Source organism: Caretta caretta, chromosome 9, assembly GCF_965140235.1.
Source record: "Caretta caretta isolate rCarCar2 chromosome 9, rCarCar1.hap1, whole genome shotgun sequence".
NCBI lineage: Eukaryota > Metazoa > Chordata > Testudines > Cheloniidae > Caretta > Caretta caretta.
In genome coordinates, this window is record NC_134214.1 from 81,984,646 (window position 1) to 82,011,038 (window position 26,393).

At 41.7% G+C, this 26,393-nt stretch overlaps 1 protein-coding gene across 2 annotated transcripts; it reads right to left on the minus strand.

The window, feature by feature from the left end:
* Window positions 1-8,284: 8,284 nt before the first annotated feature.
* LOC125642967 (ras-like protein family member 11A-like) lies at window positions 8,285-21,047 on the minus strand. 2 transcript variants are annotated; one of them, XM_075132482.1, is made up of 4 exons: window positions 20,609-21,047; window positions 19,067-19,123; window positions 14,973-15,094; window positions 8,285-9,844 (listed from the first exon to the last, which is right to left on the minus strand). In XM_075132482.1, the coding sequence occupies exons 1-4, from the start codon at window positions 20,751-20,753 to the stop codon at window positions 9,377-9,379; spliced, it is 792 nt and encodes a 263-aa protein (XP_074988583.1). In that variant the 5' UTR covers window positions 20,754-21,047; the 3' UTR covers window positions 8,285-9,376. The 2 variants fall into 2 exon arrangements, with proteins under 2 accessions (XP_074988583.1, XP_048720937.1); XM_048864980.2 differs by having other exon boundaries at window positions 15,012-15,094; window positions 20,609-21,042.
* Between the last annotated feature and the right edge of the window lie 5,346 nt (window positions 21,048-26,393).

The following is a 26,393-nucleotide window of genomic DNA, read 5'->3' on the forward strand; positions in this document are numbered from 1 at the left end:
TTCATACAACTTGTTTGAGCATGCACAGTCAGAGACAGGGGCAAGTAGTGTTGAGCAAGAGAAGTTGTATGTTGATTCCCTCCTTCCATTTGTTTCTGTTCAGTGGAAAGAGGTGGGATTTAATATTCATATCATTAGGGTAATCTGCCTAATCTATCCATGCTGCTGCAGTCATCAGGGTGGTATCTGTTCACCTCTGCACTGAGAACAACTGAAATTGTCTGAGGAAGTAGAAAGGAACAAGAAGAATAACATACAGACACTAACACATTGGTCATTAAAATGTAGAAATATGGTTTTACAAATAACGTCAGTTGGCATGACTGACTGACTGATTACAACCCCTTATAGGAAGGTCTTCAGATTATCTAGAAATAGTTCAGGGTCTCTTTATGTAAGGAGTAGTCAGAGATCAGGTTTGTTTAAAATAATCAAAGTAATTTGAAATGTCATGGGCATGGCTTTTCTAAATTTGTTTCATTTTTATTGCAGCACTGAGAGTCCTTTGGTATTGTAAATGAATCAGATAGAATAGGAAAGAAATCTATGCATGCCAGAAAAACAAGCATAATCAACAGTGACCCCAATATCCTGAATATGTAATATACATTAGCACATCCACCTGGAATCAAAGCTGCAGTTTATGTCCAGGCAGAAACTCCATGAGAAACTCAAGGAGTATTTTGCAATATAGCGTGGGAACAGTGCCCAGAGCAGCAGCACGCACACATGAGATATATGGAGCCAGTTCGGAGCAGGAAGTTCTTAAAGTTACACACACTCTTCCAGCAGGGCTGAAATTGTTCCTGAGAAACTATCCTTTGGATTTTTGTGTGTGTGTTTCTATTAGTTTAGTAGCTCCCCCAGTTTTGACCTCGCACTATGAAACTGGCATAGCGAGAAAACAGTTTGAGTTGAAACATTCATTCCACATTACGTGATTCTTGATTAAAAGGCCCATTTGAAAAATATTTAACCCTCTGACTTCCTCCCTGAGAATTCTAGACAATTCTGAGTTTTAAAGACTAATGGTAAATTGTGTCTAACTGGATGGTGAACACAGGCACTTTCTTAATCAGAAATAACTAACCAGTTCTCTTGCTGACAAGCCAAAGTAGAGAGGCCAAGGACTGATTGATTGGGAAATGAAAACAGAAAATATCCTCTGACTCCTAATGATGCTTCTTCCAAGTCAGGGTTGAGGCATAGTAGAGTGTGGGGGAAGCTTGCATTGCCATGTGTATAAAGACATGACTTCAGGGCTGTCATCCTCGCCCAGCACAAAAGTTCACATGGGAAAAAGATTAAATTTAAAAACAGAAAATAGATAAAACTGCCATTCTTAATCATCAGCACAGCAGGGATTTGTTTTGTTTTGTTTTAAAAAACCCTCATACTTTAAAACAAAGTACAGTGAAAGCCATCGAAAGCACCACTCAAAGACCTAACAAAAATCAGCTGATCGATAAATCACGATGGATTGTTTAATAAATGTGGAGCAGAATGGTACTCAGTACATTGGGGGTTCTTTTAGAGTGGTCTCTAAATAAAGGAAGTTGCCAAATAAAGGGTGATCTTTTGTGTAGGTTACACTCTTCAGAATCAGATTCAATAGCACGAATATAACCTCAAACACAGAGTGAGGAATGCTGCTCACTGATCTGCTCAGGATGATGGTGGTGGTATTAGCTCTGGCAGTGGCAATATTAAACTGTGTATTTGGCTCTTGGCAGTTAAAAGGATATATAGGAATTGTTTCACTGACCAGTGACATATGTACTCTCAGTTACCACAGCAGTGGACTCATACAAATATCTGATAGATCACAGCAGCACTGCTGCAACCTTTTTGGACAGGAAGTGAAGGATAGTTTGAGGTGAACAACTGCCTGAGTTGGAATGTGGCTAGGATACTAGAATTAATGCTGCTGCTTTGTGGGTGGTATGTCTGGGGATCTTGAATGATCAGCTGAGGCCAGAACTTTGGTTTTACATTTAATCAGAAAGACACAGGGCCATCCTTAAACATTGTGGTGCCCTCCGCAGCCCCCTCTGTGGGGGAAAGGGGGAGGGCACCACAATGTGGTGTGGCAGGAGCAGGCTTGGGGGGCAGGGGGGAAACTGCCCCCCAGCACGAGCCGGCAGAGCAGAGCACGTTGGGGCTGGGTCGCTCCACTTCCTGCCACCCGGTGATTGCAGGATGGGTCCGACCCCACACTCACAGGGCAGTGGGAAGTGGAGTGACCCGGCCCCAACCCGCACCACTCTGCTCCTCTGGCTCACAGCCTTGGGACTTGGGGGACAGGGGGAACCGCCCCCCAGCACTCGCTGGCAGAGCGGAGTGGGTTGGGGCCAGGTCGCTCTACTTCCCACCGCCCGGTGAGTGCAGGGCACGCCCGACCCCTGCTGCAGTCCCCTGAGACAGAGCTCAGGGGAAGGGGTGGAGTGGGGGTGGAGGCAGCTTTCCTGGCCAGCTCAGCCAGCTGGGGGACCCACAAATTTCCTGGTGCCCTACGCAGCTGCGTAGTTTGCATATGGGTAAGGATGGCCCTGGAAAGACAGTGCCCTCAGGAGCAAAGCACAGCACCCCCTAGCAACCCAATGAGACACTGCTTCAGTACTGACACACAGCAAATACTGCTTACATGATCAATGACCAACAGCACTGCTTTCTGCACTTTGGATGTGTCTCTTCCAAATACCAAGGTTGCCTAACACTAGTTGGTGTCTAAAGCTGATGGAATCAGGGCACACAATAGTTTAGCTACAGGAAAAACACGGGGTCATAGAGTTTAAGGCTAGAAGGGACCACCAGATAATCTAGTCTAACTTTCTGTATATCACAGGCCACCAACATACCTGCACACTAAACCCAACACTGAAATTAGACCAAAGTATTACAGCCCACAGGAGACTAGGCTGTTATGTGTTCCACACAGAGAATAGGATGGACCAAGTTCACCAGTACCCAAGGCCTCCTCATTGGAGATTAAGTGAGATATACCCAGATAATCCTGGCAAGTGATCTGCACCCACCTTCTGCTGAGGAAGGCAAAACCCCCCAAGATCACTGCCAATCAGACTTATGGGAAAATTCCTTCCCAACCCCTATAGGGCAATCAGTTAGACTCTGAGCATGTGAGCAAGAAACACTAGCCAAGCACTTGAGAGAGAGAATGCTCCATGCCAACTCAGAGTCCTGGCCCTCCTTGTTCAATTTGTCGTGGCTGTCCCTGATGCTTCAGAGGAAGGAGTTTAAAAAAACCCAAACAGAATACATTGGGGAGAAAAGACCCCTTCCTAGCCCCTGCAGGTGGTCAATTGAAATCCTGAAACATGATTTTTTAGGAACTTAAGACATAAATCAGAAGTAAGCCCTAGGGCTGATGAGCCCTGCCCCCCACCATCACAAGGAACCCTGTCCTACAATAACACTCATAAATTTGTTCAGCTCCCTCTTAAAACAAATAAAGTTGTTTGCCTCCACAATTCCTATTGGGAGGGTGTTCCAGAACCTCTACCCACTGATGGTTAGAAACTCTCTTCTAGTTTCCAGACGGAATTTGTTCATGGCTGGTTTATATCCATTTGTTCTTGTACCAGCATTGCCTTTAACTTAAATATCTCTTCACCTTCCCTGGTATTTACTCAATCATATCCTCTCTTAGCCTTCTAGACTAAACAAGCTAAGCTCTTCCAGTCTCCTCTCATAAGATATGCCGTCTGTTCCCCTGATCATCCTAGTAGCTTTTTTCTGCACCTATTCTAGTTTAAATTCACCTTTCTTGAGCATAGGTGATCAGAACAGTATTCCAAATGAGGTTTCACCAGTGCTTTGTGCAGTGGCATTAATACTTCTCTATCTCTACTGAATATGCCTCACCCCTACATCCTAGGATTGCATTTGCCTTTTTCACAGCTAGATCATGTCGGTGACTCATAGTCATCCTGTAATTGACTCATACACCCAGGTCTCTCTTGTCCTCTGTCACTTCCAACTGATGAGCCCCCAACTTGTAGCAGAAATTCATATTGTTAGACCCCAAGTGCATGACTTTGCACTATTGAATTCCATCCCATTTTTGTCGCTCCAGTCTTCAAAGTCATCCAGATCTGCTTGTTTAATATTCTGATCCTCTTCTGTATTGAAAATGCCTCCAAACTTTGTATCATCAGCAAATTTCATTAGCACACTCCTACTTTTTGTGCCAAGGTCATTAATAAAAGATTGGTCTCAAGACCAGTCCTTGAGGAACTCTACTAGTAACCTCCATCCAATCGGATAATTCACCTTTCATCACAATCCATTGCCTTCTCCCCCTGGACTCCGGATTCCCCAGGATCAACTTGGAAACACACTTTCTTGTGCCTCTTCCCTTTCCAGATGTTTTAGGAAAAGTTTGACAGGCTTTCCTTTATGTAAAATGAAAATATACATGGCAGCATATTGGGGGGAGAGGGAAGGGGAGGGGTGTAGGGCAGGGGGGTGGTCCCCTCCTCTACTGGATGGAAACAGAACTGTTCAACCCTCTGTGATAGAATCCATTCTGCTGACAAATAATGGAGGTTCTTTCAGGTCAGGTGACAGGGGCCTGTGCTTACAGAGCAGGAAGCTGTGAGTTCTATCCTTACAGTCATCATCAAGTGCTGAATGACTCTGGTGTGCAGTAAAACAATAACCCTGACAGATTAGTTACAATATTCCTTTAAAAGTGTGTGTATGTTTGTGTAGGGGGGGTTCCACTTTAATGTGCTACTCAAAAATTCTCGACCCTTTTCAGCATGATGTAGCAGGATCTTAGGAATTTTAAAGTGAAATAACAGTGTGGAACACAGTAAATTACTGGAAACCTGGATCACAGTCAAGCATGACATAATTCAGCTCTTTGTGAGAGTTCAAAGACTGTGTCTGAAAAGGCACAACCCCCATTTATCTAGTGAACTCTCTAAGCAACAAAGTACAGTTTGTCCTCCAGATCCAGTAAGCAAAACTCATATCTTTCCAAAATGACCAGCTACAGCTTGCTAGCATTTTGTATTATTGCCCAGAGTGAGAAAAACACACAGTGTCCATAGGAACAGTCTCTACAGTCATTCACTGTAACAGCACTCAAGGCATATATACTTTTCACCCATCAAACTTAGAAAATGTGCAGCTTCCCCTCAGCTTGCTGTGGAGTAAACAGTAAGTGTCCCCTGTGAGACGAGATCCAGAGGCTTTGACTTGAAACCTATTTGGATAAAATGGAAAATGTGAAAAAATATTTTGTGAAGAAAGAAGGATTGGTCTAACTGCTCTCAGATAAATCAGCTCCGAGGTGTTTACCAAGCCTGTCAGCTCATCTATCTGCTTCACATTTTGTTTTTCTCTCTCTACAGGAACCCACACTGATACACTTTAATTAAGATAAACTGTGTTACTTTGTAACAGATTGTTTGAACCCATCACTAAGGAGATTAATGGCTGAAAGGAGAGTAGAACTGAGTTTTGGAGAGCCCTTTCCATAATCCAACAATCCCAAAATCTTTAAGAATCTGGCAGAGCGGGGACTGTGTATTTTAATTCAACAGCTGTTCTGTGCTCTTCAGTAGCGTGCACAGCAGCTTACAAAATAGAACCTTCCTGATAAATTGGAGGGAAATCAGAGAAGATCAACTAAAATAATCAGGGTCTGAGATGTCTGAGAACAAAACAGGTCTAGCTAAACACTGACTAAGCAAGAGATTGGGATGTAATTGAGCTGAATGCTCTGAGCACAAAGCAGGGTGAGGAACTGTTAAGCTGGCCCATGGGAGTGAGAGCAACTAGGAGAGATGGGGTGAATCTAAGGGCTTGTGTACATGCAGAATTCCATTGGTTTAACTCAAGGTGTGATTGTAAACTGGGTTACTTAAATCAGAGCAAAAGGCTAAGTGGACACTCCTATTTTGGTTTAAAGCAGGGTTCTTTGGGATTAATTTAAATCCTTTTGGACTAGGTTTTAAACTGCAATCAGCTACTCTTAAACCAAAATATGAGTGTCTGCACAAGAGATTGCACTGGTTTAACTAAACTGGTTGAAATGTGTACATGGAGAAGGTCGAGAAAGGGAAAAATTAGGCTGAAAAATTCAGTCTCTAGGTTGTGAGTAGTCTCCCAAAGAAGCTGTGGAATTTCCCTCACTTGGAACTTTTAAAACTAGACTGAATGAAGCACTAGGAAAAGTGCTGTAGGGGACAAGCCTGGACTGGCTCCAGTGGAGAAGGACTGGATGGTCTTTTCCAGCTCCAGCTCCAGCATCTGGGGTTCAGTGAATTTTAAATGAAACATGGGATGTTTAACTTTCATGTAGACAGCTCACCCGTGCCATCCACAAAAATAGCTATCAATGAATGAGGTTAAGAACTGCCTAAAAATGCATGGGAGGCTAGGAACTAGCACAGGGGTGGCCAACTTGTGGCTCCGGAGCCACATGCAGCTCTTCAGAAGTTAATATGCAGCTCCTTGTATAGGCACCGACTCTGGGGCTGCAGCTACAGGCGCCAACTTTCCAATGTGCCGGGGGGTGCTCACTGCTCAACTCCTGGCTCTGCCACAGGCCCTGCCTCTACTCCACGCCTTCCCGTCCCCTCCCCAAACCTGCCATGCCCTCGCTCCTCTCCGCCCCCAGAGCCTCCTGCACGCCACAAAACAGCTGATTGGGAGGGGGAGGTATTGATCGGCAGGTCTGCTGGTGGGTGGGAGGCGCTGGGAGCGGGGCTGGGGGGAGCTGATGGGGGCACTGCTGACGTATTACTGTGGCTCTTTGGCAATGTACATTGGTAAATTCTGGCTCCTTCTCAGGCTCAGGTTGGCCACCCCTGAACTAGCATGTGTGCCACCGACATTCAGCAGCTCCAGGGCCAAATTCAGATCTAGCATATGTAGCTGCTCCTCCAACGAAGTCAATGGAATTGCAGTTGCTTGTGGCAAGTCTGAATTTGATCCACCATCTCCAACCTTGACATTGGATGTAAGGAAATCCAATTGCCATCATCGGCTTGGCAATTTCACAATATCTTTCGATTGGCCCTTTTTGGCAATCAGTTGGCCATTCCAGATAATAGACTAAGTTTGTTTGGTTTGGTTTGGTGTCTCGGAAATGGACTGTTTCCCTCTCATTCCAGACCTGACATGAATCACACGCAGAGGGAGATGATCATCTGATTTTCTTCTCCCTTCACAATCCATTTGATATGCATCTGGGAGAAGTTATGGGGACCATGCTAACAAGGTCTCTTTAACAGGTTCCAGTTCACATCAGAACTCTGGATAAGACTGAAGCTCACATAACTCAGCAAAAATGCCATAAGCTAGAGATGGGCCTGAACCAAAATACTGAATACAAACCCCTTTGAAATGTAGAGGGTTTTTGAAATCAAGTTCTGAATTTTCTATGTGGTTCCCAGCATTAACATCCTCTGTATCTAAATCCTGGATGCCAACAGCCCTCAGCTTTGGGGTCCTGGGTGTTGTGGTTTAAAACCATCTCTATTGTAAATGGAAACAATTACCTTGTGTTTTTCATGTATTGATCCAATAATACTTTGCAAAGGTGGGTAAATATCCTTATTCTTATTTTACAGATGAGGAAACTGAGGCAGAGAGAAGTTAAGAGACTTGCCCAACCTCCCACAAGTCTGTGGAGCAGTTGGGGATGGATAAATAGCCTTGTTTATTAAAGTAATAATAATAATAATTAATAAAAAAAGACTTTCAGCTCACATACCAGCTCAGCCTTGGCCACCTAGCACTGCTTGTCCATTAATCTCTTGCTTCAACTATGCATATAAGAAGCTGTGTGCTGAGTAAGAATGGAGCTATGGTTTTCTTAGTGAAGTTACTTCTAACCAAATAGTGTTGCAAAAGTATCTTAGGCTGTCCAGCCCTCATTGATACTGTCTTATAAAAAATGCAACATAAATCTCCTCTTAAATATGTTTGTGTGAAGCACTGAAGACAGATGAGTCACTGTATTCTTGGATTAATCCATAACAGTTACCTTCAAATCATTAACTCCTGCTGCAGGCCTGTGCATGTAAAAGCATCAGGATTGTATTGTACCTCACAGAAATATCTATTTATTCCCTTAGTCAACTCAGAATAATAATTTCTTGTACAAGGATCAACCCCACCCAAATCCCTAACCTGGCAACTCCCGAGTTCTCTGAAAGTTTGGAACAGGATTACTGTTTTGTGGTTTGGTCCACCTCCACTTATAGGCTGCTTCTGCATACAATGCACAACTAATGACACAACACCTGTATGGCCTTGTGGATTTATGTTGTATACACACACACACACAATCATATTCAAACCAACTGCAGGCAATAAGATTGGCTCAGCTGCTGAGTGGGCTTTGTGGGAATTGCTCTGAGGGTTAATTAACTTTATTTATACAGTTAAACTTTTTTTTCTACAAACAACGCTAACAAAACTAAGATCCTATTTTAAAAAAATCACGTGATGAAGGTTATACTGCGAGATGCGCATGCCAAGACACAACGCAATGAGCTGCTGCCAGCCCAATCACACTTCTCTATCTTTTTTGATGTTTTTTTCTCTCCTGTTGCCATGTGAAGACACACATAAAAATGGGGGAAGCAGACTGTAGTGAAACTAACTAAAGAGTGCTGTCAAAGTAAACAAACTGAAAAAAAATAAGAGAAACATATCTTTTTCCTCCATACTTTCAGTTACAGTCAACCCAGGTGTTACTTGTAATAATAAAAATAAAAAAATCAGAGAACTGTCATTTTTTACACTCCCTTTAAAAAGGCACTGTAATGATAAAAATCATATTTGAAAAAATCATTCCCATTGTTATTAATAACTTTATAGCGTAATTTAAAGTATCTAATTTGAATCTCACTTAGTTTTCACCATTTCTATTTGTTTGCTTTTTGAATTTCACTTAGCTAGCACAGGATAGGGAAAGTAGTCTAGTGGAGTTTCACTTTCTGTATATAGTCAGTTTCATTCTCCTGTTATCATGCTTTAGCTCCTTAATGTTTGTGTTTGGGAATATTTACATCCCAAAACAAAAACCCAAGACATTTCTCTTCACTTCTCTAGGATTTTAAAAATCTTTTCTTATTAATAAAACCTAAATTTTAGGCATAAACTACTTGACGGTGTCCCCCTTTTAAAAAGTGCATAGCTTTTGACACGTTATCGTTTTAAACAGTTTCCAAATTCTTGCTCAGAAATACCCATTCTATAGGTCCTTTTGCTGAAGGAAACAGAGGATGTTTAACTGAGATCTTTGTGTTTAACCAATGTGTCTATTGAATTTTGAGGAAATAAAGACATAAATATCAGCTTGCTTGCTTGCTTTTTGAACTAGCTGTCAGCTATGTCAAAGTGTAGTGGCAGATTTCCCTTTGGAAGACAGTGCCTGTTTCAAACGTCTCTTTAAGTCTTGCATGTTTGGAGACTTGGGCCGGATGAGGTGGAGCCCTCTCCGTTTTTCCCCATTGCAGCTTCCAATCATCCTGCCCACCTCCTGGCAAAGTTGCTGGAAGGCCTCATGTACCCCCTCACAGTTCTCCCGGGCTGACACTTCGCAGTAAGTGCCACCCAGCTCATTGGCCAGTTGAAGCCCTTCTCTGGAGGACACCTGCCTGGCTCGCAGCAGGTCTCCTTTGTTGGCCATCAGAAGCAGGGGGATGTTGGCGTTGGGGTGGATCTTGCGAATGTGCTGGTACAGGGGTCGGATGACCCGGTAGCTATCGTAGTCCGTGATGGAGTAAACAAATACAAAACCATCCGCCCAGTAGATTGAACGGTTTATTTGCTCCTGGCAGCAAATACTGTCATTATCATCCTGCCATCAAAACCAAGAGATGAGAGATTAGAAAACAGACAGTAAGAAGCAAAAAAAGCTACCATCGGACAGGGCAGCAGCAAGTGATCATACAGCACTGGGAGCAGGCAATTGCTCCATTTCATCACATTGCTGCTACTTAATCTGACACGAATACAGAGCAAAAGGCAACTCTGACTGCTGTTGAATGTACCAGATCTAGAATGAAATACCATGATATGTCAATGGAATATGAATAGGATCTGGCAGCACAGATAATGGAGTGGAGACCAGGCTGTTGTTCAGTGGTTAAAAAATGGTCAGAACATTGATGCTTCGTTCAAATGGATTTTGTATTTATTGAATCAGTATTCAGCACCCCTCCCCTCGTTATCAGGGGTGATAAATGGAATCATCAAGGTTAGAGCCAGAAAGTTAGACAGAAAAAAACTGTCAGGTCATCTAGTCTAGCCCCACTTATCCAAGGGAAGGATTGTTCCCTACAGTACCTTCTTTAGTGCCTTTTCCGGTCCAGCGTTTAATGTCTCCAAGGATGGGATTTCTACCATTTTCCTGAGGAGACTTTTCCACTGTCTGATGGATCTTACCATCTGTAAGTTTCTCCAGATATTCAGACTAAAAGTTTTTTTTAGAAAAAGTAATCTACTGCAAGTGATTGTTCACTGGAGCTGAAAATAAATGGTGGCCTGAACACTGATTACTTTCTCCAGGAGGCGATGGATTTCTGATTACTGTTAGGCTGTCTTTTTGTCATGTCTGCACAGTCCAAGAGTGCCCATATCAGGTGTTATAACATCATTGCTCCTAATCAGGACAGGAATAACAATCACCAGGGGAAGAATGCAAAGGAAGCTGATGTGTTACTTTTTGGCCTGAGTTGTGATCAGTTCATTTCTAAGTATGAGGTTTTTTTAGACTAATCGATTACTTTTAATATCTTTGCTGGGATTTTATTCAATTAGACAGGGAGATTAGCATTGCATGTTCTTATCTGGCAGGCTTGGTCTGATAAGAAATGTTTCTGCCAATATTATAGGCTCTTTGAAACAACATACAAGTCCTTGTAACTTCTTTCACTCTAGATCAGATCCTACAAGGTACTAAGCACCTTCAGTCTCCACTAACGTCAGAGGGAATTAAAGTCTCTTGGAACCTCTGGAACCTAACCAGGGGATGCTCAGCATCTTGCAATGTCTGGCCCAACATCTTTTGCCAAATGAAATTCTGGGAGTCTTATCAAATTATTGAATGGCCCAGTATGAATACATTTGTCCAGAATAAACTGGCATAAAAATAATCCATGAGCTAATTGGCTAAGTGAAACCTGTAGGACAGACCCAAAATCTAATCACCCTAAATTAAAATTGAACTTCAGCAACCTCTCAGACCCCTTCCCCATTACTAAAACATTGTTCTATCATATCGACCATTCATATGGTAATTTGGTTTCTTTTTTTCTCTAGCATGAAACACCAGGAAAAATCATCAGCAGTTTTTTTGACAGATATTTAACTTGTCAGATTCAACAACAAGAAAATAGGAGAAAAGGACAAAATATTAAACCCTGGCTGTCTAAGGTTGGCTCCTAAATCCACATTCAAGCACTTAAATAAAAGTGGTCTGATTTTTCAAAGGTGCCGAGCATGTGCAGCTCCCATTGGTTTCAGTGGGGTTTGTGGGTGCTCAGCACTTGCCCCAAATTGATCACTTTATTTAGGCACCTAAATATGGGTTTAGGAGCCTAACTTCAGGCACTTGGGGTTGAAAATGATGGCTTAAATGTATTATGTAATAACTGATCAGACAGCAGGAGGAATACTGTAGGCAAAACTAAAAGAGCAATCTTTGCTTTAGGGGGAGATTTCTCAAAGGTACAAATGGGAGTTGGGGGCCTAACTTTCAATGGGAATTGGGTCCCTAATTGCCCTTTGTACCTTTGAAAATTTTTTCTTTAGTTTAGACCACAGACATTGGAGGCAGTGGCTCAAAAAATCTAATAACACCTCATCTCTTCCATCTCACAGTGCCATCACACTTGATCCCATGCTGTGTTTGGATTTTTCTCATTAGTGGTGCTGTGGGATGCACACAGCAGTAAGGCTATATCATTGGTACAGCAGCCCCCTAAGCCATTAAAGAATTGAGATACTCATGGATCATTTCCACATGGAATGCAACTCTCAGGATATAACAAGTGACCTCTATTTATGTGAAATGAGCTGCTGGGTCTCAATCCAGTTCCTGCCGAACAGGTGTCCAACCTCACAAACATTACAGTCACACCTAGAATGAATAGATATATTCACTGTCAGTTCAAAGGTTAAGGTGCGTGAACTCTCTGGTGCCCCAGGTCAACACATTGGCAGGGCAGTGTGTGGGGAGAGGGGAAGCTTGCATGGTTACTGTAACTGATCTGTATATAAGTAGCCCTTCTTTGTATCACCAGGCCCCTTTCACCAGCTAACTCGTTTTAGCAGGGAAAAGAACTAGTTGCTATAAACAAGGATTTGAAAACTTCTTTGGAACAGATGAATGCAGCTTTCCCGAGCAGAAGTTCTCAGTTACAATGGCTGGGCCCAGCCAGCAGTAAGATAGATGTGATAATCCTCAGTGGAATGTTTTATTCACAAAAATAGAAGACTAATAAGCTAGTTTGTTTACAGACATGTCTCCTTACGAATTAAAAACTACACACAGTCACTGGCTATGGATATTTCAAGTAGCAATTAATCATTTAACAAACCCAGTTATCTGTCTGCTTCTGTTTTTTTTTAAACATTAACATTTCTGATGTTGTTAGAATTCTGAGTAACTCCACATGACTCTCTCCAGAAATCACAGCACACAGATGTCAGAGTGCAAGTGACTCATTGTCGTTCAAGGATCTCCTTAGAAAACACATGAACACAACCTAGTCAAACATCCTTTTGATGGCTCAATTCAGAAATGAGCCCTTGAAATCACTTCAATTACACCATTTGGTGCAAACACAGACCCAAGGTAAAAAGCTTTTGTGGGAATTATTGAAACAGTGTAGGGCTTTCACTGGGACAAAGGAAATGAAGCCTCCCATCATTAAATTAGAAATAGTGCTGACTCCAAACCTCAGAGGTAACACTTCTGAATGCTGCAAAGTTCGGCCTTGGTTCCAGAAATCAAAACTCGGGTCAGTGTCGAGTCAAAATAGTGAAATCTGAAAAATGATTTTATATCTGGAGAGAAAGGAAGGGGAGTGGACCTCCTTCATGCTTCCTCCACTCCCAGGATAGAATGAAAGGTGGATTCCCTTTATTATGTATTTATCATGCTTCCCTAGTTACAGTGCCTAATTTCTGTCAACAGGGTCTCTGGGTGATAGTCACACCTGTGCAGAGAGCTAGTACCAGTTAATTCCCACTTAAGCATTATTTTGAGGGTGTAAGTGGCACATAAGCCATATGCTGGGCCTCTGCACAGAGGTGAATTTCATCCTCTGAAAATGATAGGGCTTTTAGTTAGGGCTTCAGACTACAACGTACCTTTTTGATTCTCTGCTGTATTTTTACAAATAGAGGGAAAGACTATACTTGGCAATTGATGTCATTCTGTACCTTGTGTCCTTGATAGGAGAGCTTCTTTTACTAAATTTCAAAACCACTAAAATCATGGGTTCAACTGAACTCAAAACTTAGAAAGGTCAAGTTCTGTTTGGCGCTAGCAAAAATGTGAGATCTGGGCTTCTGCATGCATTTTAATTCTTGTTTTATTCCTCTGGAAGCCTTACAAGCAGGGTAAGAATTCCTTTCAAAATAGAATATTGTTTGCATAGCACAGACTTCTGCTTCATGAGAAAAACATGTGGTTTTTAAATAAAATTTCCTTGGAAAAATAGTTGTTTATAAAAAGAGAATTTTTTTTTTAATTTCTCCCCACAAAATCTGACTAAGTTTCCAAAACATTTTGTAAAGGGTTCTGGAGGTTTCCCTGCCTTCCTTTTGTCAGTGTGGATGATGGTAGCATTCAGAATGAATGATGACTAGGATGTATGTTCCTCCATCTCACCCACCCACCACCCCCATTCTAAAAAGGCATGGGACACGATTGGTTGGGACTTTTGGCTTTTCAGTTAAACTAATTTATAGTGATCAAAGAAAACTCAGATGGAATCCTGGATTACAAGAGATTTCCTGCCCAGCTCTGCAAACTCATGATGGGATAACTCAGCCAGGATACAGAGAAGTATCTGTATTTTCAGGTGCATATCTAAACTAAACAGGATCTTCAAACCTTTTCAGGTTTGACATGAGAGAGGAGGAGGTTGATAATGGTGTTTGGATTCAGATATATGGTAAATTAAATCTGGGTTTGGATTTGGTTTCAAGGAAAAACCAAACCTGGAATTTGGGTTCAGTGTTGATGAAAATGCACTTAATTTTGGCCCTAAATCTTAGAAACTTCATGAAAACAGTTGCTCTTGTGAGAGTTCCACCATTCGAGGGGAAAATATCACAAAATTTGATGCTTCTGTGAAATTTCCACCATTTTGGTCTGCTTCCAAACCAGCTCCAAAAAAATAGAGTCAGTTTAGCACTGCTCTTTTATGGAGAGGTCCATAGCCAGGAATTATAACGAGAACACCCTGAAAGCTGGTGGGGGGTTGGTGTGATGGAGCTTATCCACCTCATGCACCTGAGAAGTAAGGAGTGGTTTAATGCAGATACTAAGAAGGCCCCCAACTGGAGATTTCTACAGCTACTATAAAGACTGTCCCTCAGAAGGAAGAGAGATTTGCTCTGGGAAAGGAGGGTCTGACCTGAGCAGCCAGATTGGCCTCTGAACAGTTGAGAGTTCCTTCTGCTCATCCAGGGACAGGAACTCCTGGCCAGCAATTAGATTAAGCAAAGACTTGGTTGAACCAAGCTAACCCTGCAGCTTTATTCCTCAGTTTAAGCTTGGGCTGCACTAAGTCATTTCTTTTGGCCTTGATTTAACTTGAAAGGAGCCTGACTTAAAGGAGTAGGTGAGGCAGGGCAGAGGCCATCTGAGTTGGGATGTCCACATTTGGGGTTCTAGTTCGGGCACATCTGCTAATGACAAGAGTTACGTATAGGGGAGACCAAAGAGCTGGCAATGAACAAAAGGCACCCACTGTATTCTGAAGCATAAATCCATTGAGCAGACATTTTACCTCCAATGAGACAAAGGGTGTATCCTGCACCTGTAAGGAGATCTGCTCTCCATCTATGGTGAATTTTCTTGAATACAAGGCACCTGATAAATAAGTAAGATAATTAGAGACAGTACATGTAACGGAGAAAAAAAAGTAAATCCAGTCAAAATCAGAATATTCTAGTCCTGAGTCCTGGGAATTATATGGTACATAGGTCCCAGGCTAGCCCTTTACACAGGGGTGAATTTGTGTGATTGGTTGCCCAAGTAACATGGTATTATATATGTTCCTTGACTGGGTGTTTCCACCACCTTGGGCTATATCTAAATTCTTCATTTTTAAACTCTTTATTAAAAATTAAATTAAATTCTTTATAAACTACTTCACCCATGGAACAATCAGGCCAGATTATTTTATGTGACATGTTCAAAGAGCAACACAACAGTTTCAAATCCAGAATCCATTTTCAATGGTTGCAAATACTGGCCTACGATTTCTCCTGTGACTCACATTACTGAGGAATATCTGTTCTTCTTTCTGATAGATGACTTCTTCCTAATGATCTGCTACTTCTTTTGGAATGAGAGAGGACAACCTGAATGGGATTTCTGTGCCCACTTAAAATAAGCCATTGATTCCACATAGAGTAGCACTCTTCTATAATGCAGATTGGAAGTGCTTGTAATCACAAGTGAATCAGGGAATTCACTGTAAAAGGAGTGAGCTGTTTTCCATGGATTTCTACTGTAAGTGCAAGGAAAAGTATGCCAAATACATACAGTATTGTAAATGGAGCACACAACCATGCATTAAGATTAGAGAGTTTAGGTTATTATTATGGGTCTGCAGAATCTCATCAGTCAGACTATGGTTCTGAAACCCCCAAAGTAGGGATAGCATGTATCCAGGTTCCATTTTATCCAGATCACTAAGGTTCAGAGCATGAGGGCTGGATAAAAGTTTCTAGGCTTGGCCCAACTTTGATCAAGACAATGGAGATGTTGGGTTTGAACTATATTTGTTTTTGTATTGCAGGTCCAACAACATAAAGAAAGCTTAGGTTTGGGGTTTATGAAGTATCCATGGTTGACATAATGACAGTTTGGAAACTGATGTCCTCTTTGTTTAGCTATAAAACATAAGACAAGTGACATGGTAGGACAGGCCCTTTGTGGCCGCATGCTAAAGGCCCTACTACACTAAGTTCTGGTTCTACTACACTAAGCCTCAGTAAAGGAGCAACAAAGGTGGGTCCTCCAAGCCTGCCTACAGAGGCTGCACAGAAGCAGCTAATCAGGAGGTGCCAGGCCTTAGCAGAGCAGTTTCTGGCTGGGACCAGAGGAGCAAGGCAGGGGACTCTTCTCTGGCCACAGGAGCTCAAGGAACAACCAGAGTGTGGTTCTGGCTGCATTTGCTTAAGCTGGGGGAGAGAGAGGACCTGAGAACTTTAACCCTGCGGTCAGGGATGAAGATAAGGGGGCCAGGTGGGAAGAGGCTCAATGAAATAGCAGCAACGAATTGAAGTGAGTAGTACATGGCTGCTGTGCATAGGGTCCCAGGATCAGAACCTGGAGTAGTGGGTGGGCCTGGGTTCCCAGGCCAAGTGATGTAAACCCTGAGTAGAGGACAAGTCTCATTGGGAAGCCCGAGTGAAGGGCTGAAGTTAAAGGGCCCAGAGCTGGACTGAAGACGCTAGCGAGGGCAAAGAGACTGTTTCATTTACTGGACTCTTTACTACCCCAGAAGGAATTCATTTGGACTTTGTGATTTGGCTGGAGGGCCAAGCCACTGACAACATGCCAAGTGAGGCCAACAACCTATGGGACACCAGGAGCAGGAAAAGGACTGCGGTACCGCACACAGCAGCAGGAGGCACTCGAGAGGTGAGAGCCCCTGTTAAACATGGCTAAACAGAGAACTACAGTCTCAACAGCTGTCAGTGCGGCACTGTTCAGTGTACATACTGTCCCAGTACAAGCTTCACTGCTACTGCCTAGGCAATATGTTTCAACTCTGACCTGGAGGAATCCCCTCCAGGGGAAAGCAGGGAGTTGACTCGCCAAGGACTCAATAGGCCATGAACTCAATTCAGATTACTTATGAGCAAGCCAATAAGCGCCGACTGTGGTGCATGTGAACCTTAGTTTAAAACGATATATCATCCCTGTGAGAAATGTCTCTAAAATTTGGTTCACAGAAGCAGGTATATTTGTTCCAATGGAAAAATATCTGAGCTCATAGAAACGTTTAGAATATGAGGACATTCACTATGGCAAAGTTCACTGCATTTGAATCCAGCATTAAAATAGTACATTTTAAACCTGACTGCACTGCATGAATAACTTTTCTGTGAGCCCTATGAAAATGTGTCAGATGTTAAGCTGGAAAAGATTGTGCTGTTTTATGGGGAGATACCTAACCCCTGAACCAAGACCAGCCAATATGCTATTCCTACTCTGTAATATATCACAGGAAAAAGTACAGGTACTTCCAAATGCTGACAGTGTTCTGCCTTATATCCAGCCGCAGGAGAAGCATAGTCATGTGATCACAGATTTACTAACACCTGTTTCTTATCTTTAGCATATTTGTTTCTGATCCAGTATGGCTGTAGGGCTGGTAGCTTAATGGAAAAAAAACATGCAGTTCTTAGCAATGTGTCTGGTAGCAATCCATTGTGAAACTTAGAAATCTAGCTTGATTGACAGTGTCTTGCAGGAAAGGTGGAGGAAAAGAAAGAGAAGCAGTACAAAGACTGAACTGTCAAGGTTTATTTAGGGTCAATGGAAGGGGGCAGTCAGTAAAAGCTTCCAGACCATCACTCACCAGACAGGCAGAGTAGATCAAAGACCTCTGGTTCTCTACCATCCCTATTTCTGACTCTTCCTTCTCAACTCAACATGTATCTCCCAAAGCAAAACAATTACAAAATCACTGGTTTGAATCCAGCCCAGCTTGATAGTTCACCCATAGCTGTTAGGTGGCCTACATGTGAGATGAGTTAACTGGTCTCAGTACAGTTCCTAGTGCACAGGTATCCACTTTACAGACCCTGCTAATACAATGGGTGTCCTGGTGCGCAGAGAGGGTGTGGAGTAAATAGGTCACAGCATCATACCCTCTGAGACAAGGGTGGCCAGCCTGAGCCCGAGAAAGAGCCAGAATTTATCAATATACATTTCCAAAGAGCTCAGTAATATGTCAGCAGCCCCCCATCCGCACCCCCACTCCACTCCCAGAGTCTCCCACCCGCCCACCCCCAACCCCACCAATCAGCACCTCCCCTTCCCTCCCGATCGGCTATTTCATGGCACGCAGGAGGCTCGGGGGTGGGGGGCAGAGGAGCAAGGGCATGGCAGGCTCAGGGGAGGTGTCGGAAAGGGGTGGAGTGGGGACAGGGTCTGTGGCAGAACCAGGGGTTGAGCGGTGAGCACCCCCTGGCACATTGGAAAGTTGGCGCCTGTAGCTCCAGCCCCAGAGTTGGTGCCTACACAAGGAGCCGCATATTAAACTTCTGGAGAGCCACATGTGACTTCAGAGCCACAGGTTAGCCGTCCCTGCTCTGAGATGTTCCCTGTGGGTCAGGACTGGACAAAATAGCAAGGCAAAGTGGGGAAAGCTTCTATTACCACTGTACCTGTCCTGGGTACAGAGGACTTCAATCTAGCATTCTACATCAACACTAAAGTCACTGAAAAAAGCAAACACATAGGACAAAATTCTGGGATGACTCTTACACTCTAGTGAAATCCCATTGACTTCACTGCGGTTGCACAGGCAGGGTAGCATTTGGCCTCTATTGTTCAATTTATACATGAAACATTCCTTGATTCTGCCTTTAATGTAGGTATGTCCCCAAGCCAATCTTTCCCTCTGAACCTTTTCCATCAGAGTGGAAATAATACTGACTAAAAGGATCGTAAATAACGAGCCTTTGATTTATTGTTTTCATAGCCTGAGGCAATTAACTGGAAATATGCACCTCATGGGCATCTAACTGCTTCACTTTCTTGTAATACACAGTGATTGGAAAAGGAATCTATCTGTAATGCCGCACAAGGAAGTAGACTCACCAGTATTGGCCTCATAGTCTCCAATAAATCTTTTAGTGAGAAAGCGCACAACCAGGGCTGTAAAACAAGGAAAAAATATGGGCCTTTAATCTGAGTCAATATCAGCCTTTGCAGAATGCATGTAACGTCTTACTAGCTGACTTAGTGTAGCACCAAGATAAACTTTGTTCACATATTACTCTGGGCATATGGCTCCATTTTTGCCCACATAGGAAATGATTTGGGGCCGGAGTATGATACCATTACTCTGGGTTGCCAGCACCCTGTCTCATGAGTTGTCCCATTGATTTTAATCAGGCTACTCATAGAGTAATGTGAATGTCAATGAAGCTATCACAAGCTACCCTTTGAGCTTAAAATAATTTGATGAACTAAAACAAAGCAAATTCTTACAATACTACAATGGTTCACAGTACCAAGTTTAAGACCTGGTCTATGGATATCAGAGATCAGAATGGATGATCTAGTGGTCCCTTCTGGCCTCAAATCTGTGAATCTATTCATTTTATCCAATGGACAAACTGCATGTGCTGTTTTCAGAGTAACAGCCGTGTTAGTCTGTATTCGCAAAAAGAAAAGGAGTACTCCTTTTCTTTTTGCATGTGCTGTGCAAGTGATCAATCTGCAGCAAGTGGGAACTTCTTGCTCATCTTAATTTCTGATGGTTTCAAAGATCCTAGGGCTAGAAAGCTTGGAAAACATTTTGCTGTCTCTTGATCTCTTTCTGAGAAGAACTGTGGTATTTTTTTTTACAGTAACAGCATCTTATTTCTATAGTGCCTTTCATCCCAAATAGTTGGCAAAATTAATCAACTGACAAACAATGAAGGGTCTGATTCTGCAAGCCCTATCTGCACGCAGCATTCCCACAGACTCCATTTTTAAAGATTATTACACCCACCACTGAAATGCAGCCCTGTCTAGTCAGCTGTTTAACTATGCAGCTATGCCACTATCTTCAATGAGCTACTTTAAATTTCTATAAAAGGGGACTGCTTAAATTTTACTAAGTGGAAGCGGGACCTCAGATATAGTAAAACAAAGTCTGTTCCTACTAAAATCACAATCCACACATACAAAAACTAAATTTCTAAACTAAACTCAATTTCTCTCTCTTCCTTGTCCCCACCCCAAATCATAGAAAAATATGTGGAAAATAATACTTTTTTTATCCATAGATTTCAAAGTGGTACATACCACGAAGGCAAGTATCATTAGTCCCATTTTTCAGATGGGGAAACTGAGACACAGTGAAGTGACTTGTACAAGATCATACAGTAGGTCAGTGGTAACGCTGAGAATTTAATGCAGGACTCTGGACATCTACTCAATGTCCTACCCACTTGATCATGCCACCTCACTTTTGAACTACATATATTGGATGATCTGATCCATCTCATTGAAAATTCTGAGCATTTTTTAAAGTGGTAATTAAACCTATACAACAATTACAGTCTGGAGCATATACAGACTCTGGTCAATCTGACCATAAAATGTAAATACAGTTACATTGTAAATACAATCAAAGCCCTGTGGACTTACCTGTCTTGCCAACGTTACTGCCACCAAGTACAACAAGCTTGATGATTTTGTTGGGCACACAATCTAAGACAGGATACTCGGGTATGGGAAGCAAGAGAAAGTTAGTAGAATACTGTGACATAGTATTCTGAGAGATGAGACGCATGCCAGAACTGAGATCTGATCAGCTCTACTGGGAGTAGGGAGAGAAAAGGGAAAAAAAAACTTCTTTGCTTCTTTTCTAGGCTGTAAATCCTTGGATGGATAAGTCCTCTCATTTCATTTAAGTAGCTTTTTAGGGAAATATCAGAGCAGCTGGCCTCTTCTTTCCGACGATTCTGCTCAGACAGCGACTTTGCAAAGCGGAGGGAAACTTTCTGTTCAACTCCAGTGAAAACTGACTCCTGCATTCCTTGGCCAATCAGAAGTCAAAACGTGACATTCCACTAGAGAGGGCATAAAGTGTGTGCCTCCTATGAACCATGATCAGTCTGTTGCTTTATCTTTTCTCGCTGCCTGTTCTACGTGCTGTACCTTGGCTCTGAGCTGAAAACACATCCTTCAATTTTTTTAATCGTCATGGTGGTTGTTTCAGCAAGATATGGCCACCCTGAACTGTCCTGGTGAAATTGTAGTTTGAATAATTCTGTTCTGCCTATCTGAATTCCCTTTTTACTTTCAATTGGACCCAGTTTTCTCTGCCTTCCATTCTGATCTGTTGTGTACAGGTGACACACTTGTTTAAGAGAGCTTGAGCTGATGGACATTCCTCTGCATTATAATGAGGATTTAAGCAGTTTTAGATTGTATTTTGCAGCCTCTCAGAAAGCAATACCTTTGGGTGTTCGTAAGTTATTAGATGACACAAATAATGTCAATACTTTTCATTCTTATTGTTCAAGGGGAGAATCATTTGTTGATAGTTGCTTTATATTTTTTAAATAGGTCATTGGTCAACAGTGTAACAATGCAATGAGTCTGTACTTAGACTGTGTGGGTATGTGTGTCAGCATTGTGCTAGGTCACAACTGTCCTTTTGGACATTTTAAAGTGAATTTAGTGCTGGTGATGGACTGTCAACCCTAGAGTCAGAAAAGGCCTACATACACCCCTACTGTGCTGCTGTGCCCAGCCCAGGGAGTGATGGTGCAAGGCAGGCTCCAGTGTACATTAGGGCAGCCTTAATGTGTTCCATTGTTACAAAGATCTGTGTGTGGGTGATGAGCCAGCCGGATTTGGGAATACACCAGCCACTATCCTCTCCTGTCCCTGCCACACCTTTTGCACTGGAGCCTCCTGTAAGAGAAAAGGGTACAGAGCTGGCTATTCTGGGTCTGCTCCTTATACCCAGGGAATTCAGGGTCTTGCAGCATCTTTCAGTCACAGCATGGCTCTGAGTTCCCCCTAGAGTAGGTTTTAAGATCAAGAGTATGATGGTGACAGAAAACTAATGTAGCAGAACGGAAAATCAGGCCTCGGGTCTCCAGACTGCCAATCCTATTCTCAGTGCACTACAGCCAAGTTGTCAAAAGAGCTCCGTTTCCCATTTTCAAAAGAGCTCAGCATGCTGAGTGCATATTGGACGCTATGCTTTTGAAATCTGGCCTTGGTTCACAGTGGTCTAGGAAAATAGGCACAGGAGTCAAGTGACTTAGGAAGCTTCGGTTTCTCCCTTTGTAAAATGAGGCTGCTAATAATTACTCACTAAATAACACTTGTATTGAATTGCTATGTGAGGGCCAAGTTTTATTGCTTTGTAAACTATTATAGTCACTTCCAGAGGTGGGAATAGAACCCAGGAGGAACAGCTGATTCCCAGTCCTATGAATAAGCACCAGACCATGTAGCTTTTGGGGCATGGGTCCTCTCGCCACAGTTTCCAAATTTCTAAGAGTGACAATCTGAAAGCAAGTTCTCAAACATCAAATGATGAAAAATATGGCACAAGAAAGTTAATTTCAAAATTGCTCCAATTTCACAGAAGTTTTGTGGGAACAGGCCACATTTATTGGGGAGGGGCAGTGGAATTCTGATTGAATATATTGATCAAGTAATAATTCAGTTCTAAATGTGTTACTAAGCAAAAGTCTGAATATATTAAAAAAGCTTGATTTGAGGAACTCTTGTGATCAACTGGTAAAGCTGTCTTCTTGTGCCTGTCTTCCACTGGAAGATACTAATTAAAGGATGAAGGCGCCTTTGTTGTCATTAGCTATTGAAAGCATATGTAGATGAGTAATATACAAATAAGGCAATATATGCCAAACCACTGGGAGGCCAAAAGAGTGTCACCACAGGGAAAAGGCCAAATAAGTTAGCAATGTCACAAGGGATGTTGTGTATAAGCAAAAATGCTGATAGAAGAACATATACCTATTTAGAAGTCCTAAAGGAAGGCACAACAACTGATTTCAGTACATAATAGCAGAAACATTGTGATGGTCTTGTGATAGAAATGCCAGCTACTCTGACAAAAGTGTTCCTTGTTCCCTTTCTCCATTTATCCTGCTCTCTCACTTAGGCAAATTTCATGGAAGGTTGTTTAAGATCAATATACAGCAAAACTGTCAAGATATATTTATATACTTAAAAATAAATTTGTGACCTGTGTTACTATACCTTAAACTATTCAGCTCAGAAACACAGAACTGTAAGAGACAGATCCTCTGTAGAGGAAAATTGGTGAAACAATCGAGAATCTGGCCTGTGGTTATTTTTCACCATTAATACATCATTTCACTCAGGTTGGATCCTCAAACTAGACCAATCAATTTCTGTTTCTAATCAGTTTTGCTTTCAGATTCTTATGCACTGTCACAATGCTCTTGAGTTTCTAACCATTATAGTTTCCAAAACCATGCAGAACTCCCTCTCCAGAACATATTTGTTGAAATTTTAAAAAATATATCATGAAACATTTTTATTCTCAATATGTTTTGAAAACCCAACAACCTTCCCCAACTCATTTCTATAAAAATCTTAAATTTTAGAATCAAATTCTTGAAATGGTTCTTTTAAACTATGTAGCAAAAGCCTGAGGCTTCCTAATCTTCTCTTTATCCAATTTTATAGATTGTCAAAATAGCATTTCACTGAGTGAAACCATATCACACTATTTAGGATTGTATAACTCAGAGTAAGAATTATTTTTCAAGAGGATCTTTATTATGTTGCAAAAAGAAAAGGAGTACTTGTGGCACCTTAGAGACTAACCAATTTATTTGAGCATGAGCTTTCAGCTCAAATAAATTGGTTAGTCTCTAAGGTGCCACAAGTACTCCTTTTCTTTTTGCGAATACAGACTAACACGGCTGTTCCTCTGAAACCTTTATTATGTTGGTGTACAGTGGGTTTACATTTGACTAGGATAACATGTTTTTAATTAAACTTTCCCTGGAAAAACAATGGCTTAAATTAAGGGGGGAAATGTTTGCAAAACTCTAAGTATAGTAAAATTCAAAACTTTTTTCAAAAGTTCTAGATGTTTCACAAAACACCCTTAGGGTGGTCCCATCCCAAGTTCTATGTGTGTGCATGTTGTGGGGAGATTGTGTTATTTATTTCTGATCCAACTTTCATACATATTTATTTACTAGTCTATGTTGCTTTTGGCTATAGCTTTAAATATGTGTTTTTACTTCTTTTATTTGGCACTCAAACACATTCAGGGAGGGAGCATCCTAAAAAAATATTTTGCATTTCTAGCATATCTTCTATATGAGGATGACAAAGTGCTTTTAAAACTTTAACTAACCCTTGCAGATTTTACGGTGGGAGAGACAGATGAACAGAGAGGTGAAACGATCTGCTCAAGGTAACACAAGTCAGTGACCAGGCTTAGAGTCAGACCTGTCTCCTATTCTTGTGTTTCAACTACAAGACTATTCTGCCTTCCCTGAAAATGTATTGATAACAACGGTTAATTTATACACTGTACATCCTCAGTTGTAGCAAACGGTCTCTGGACTGGTACATTCAGATGAGCCATTTTTGGGAAAAGAAGCTAAATAAAAGAGAAAATATACTTGTAGTAGGCTTTAGCTGATGCTGTGACAAGACTCGCTGCTGGCAGTTTGTGTATAACTCCTCTGACTCTGAATACATTTTAAACAACAATAGATTGCTCTTTATAGCTTTGTTTGACTTTCTTTGTGCTTTGTAACAGCCCTGCAGCCCAAAGGCCAGTTCTCATACCATACAGAGCTTCTGCACTAAACAAAAGTGGCATTTTTGTGATCTTTCTGCTCACTGTAGCTTAAAATTAGCGTAATTGTGAAATGTACAAAAATATTCTTGCATTATATAAGAAAATGTAACAATAGAACAGTATCAAATACTGTGTATGTATGAAACAACCCTTACATTGTCTGGTCAGCCGTTCACTTTGACTCGTGGGAAATATATTTTTTTGTTTTTGATTTGGAGGGAGGGGTAAAAGTAGGGTGTATGACCTAGCTACATCAGGAAATGCTATTTCAGAGGACTGTTCTTTTTATTCCATGTTTTACCTAGCACATGGGAGTTCTGATTCTGATGGATGTCTCCAGATGCTACCATACTAAAAATAAATATTTGTAAGGATTTTGTTCTATTTTGGTGTAGGAGAGAGGGAACTAATTAAAAAAACTAGTTAAAGTTTCTGCTAATCTCATTGTCAATTTCCTGTTCCTAGTTTAGTTGCTTCACTCTCTATGGGAATGTTGAAAATAGTACTTAGCCTTTTTTATGTCTGTATTATCTTTTGAAATAACTGAATGTTCTCCCGTGAGAGCAAGTACTAAATGACATGGAAAATGCAACATGTACGAGGGAAAATAGCTGCAGGCAAACAACCCAGAGCTGAAGCCTGTGGGCCTCATTAAAAAGATTGACAAGTTTCAGAGTAGCAGCCGTGTTAGTCTGTATTCGCAAAAAGAAAAGGAGTACTTGTGGCACCTTAGAGACTAACAAATTTATTTGAGCGTAAGCTTTCATGAGCTACAGCATCCGATGAAGTGAGCTGTAGCTCACAAAAGCTTGTGCTCAAATAAATTTGTTAGTCTCTAAGGTGCCAGAAGTACTCCTAGTCTTTAGTATTATAAATCAGTACCTTTCAACTGAACTACACATGTAGCTAATAAAAAGTTATCAGATTATTTCTAGGTTTGATAAATAATTCTATATAAAACTTAACTGTCCAGATAAACTCAGGCAATGTCCCTGGTATGCAATGTGCCATCAGGCAAAGCTGCAATAGCATTTACTGATTTTTCCCATTGATGTACAATGACCATTGTGATCACTCACAGAACTGTGCACTAAAAGAATCCATTTTGTAGTTCTGCTGAGATAGACAAACATGCTGCAGAAGGGCACAGAATTACTTAATGCAAAATCACTGTCAAGCTTCTTTATCGAATCAAATCTATCTCTAAAACCCAATTTGTTGGTGGTCTGGTCTCTTGTCCAGCATACAGAAAAAAAATCCTAATAAAGAAATTTCCATAAGGTCCTTCATGTCCCCTCTTAGTTTCATGACAAAAAATGTCCACCCCATGAGGCATGAACATGTACGCCTCTCCTTATAATTATGCATAGCTGTAAACTCGCAGAGTCTCTCTCTACATTTGTTCAAGGCACAGTTCAATAGGTTGATCCTGAAGGGGGCCCCGGGGCACGGGCACTATGCCAGAACAATTAATAAATATTAAGAACACTCTTCCTGAGTACCTTCTGCTCATGGATCTCAAAGTACTTCACAGAGATTAATAATATCTCAGGTTTCAGAGAAGTAGCCGTGTTAGTCTGTATTCACAAAAAGAAAAGG

Coding starts and splice junctions, on each gene's coding strand:
- LOC125642967 (XM_075132482.1), bottom strand. CDS start 20,753: ATGCGTCTCATCTCTCAGAATACTATGTCACAGTATTCTACTAACTTT. Junction 19,124..20,608: donor CAGTAACGTTGGCAAGACAG/GTAAGTCCACAG, acceptor CTTGTTTTACAG/CCCTGGTTGTGCGCTTTCTC. Junction 9,845..14,972: donor GATTTATGCTTCAGAATACA/GTGGGTGCCTTT, acceptor TTTTGATGGCAG/GATGATAATGACAGTATTTG.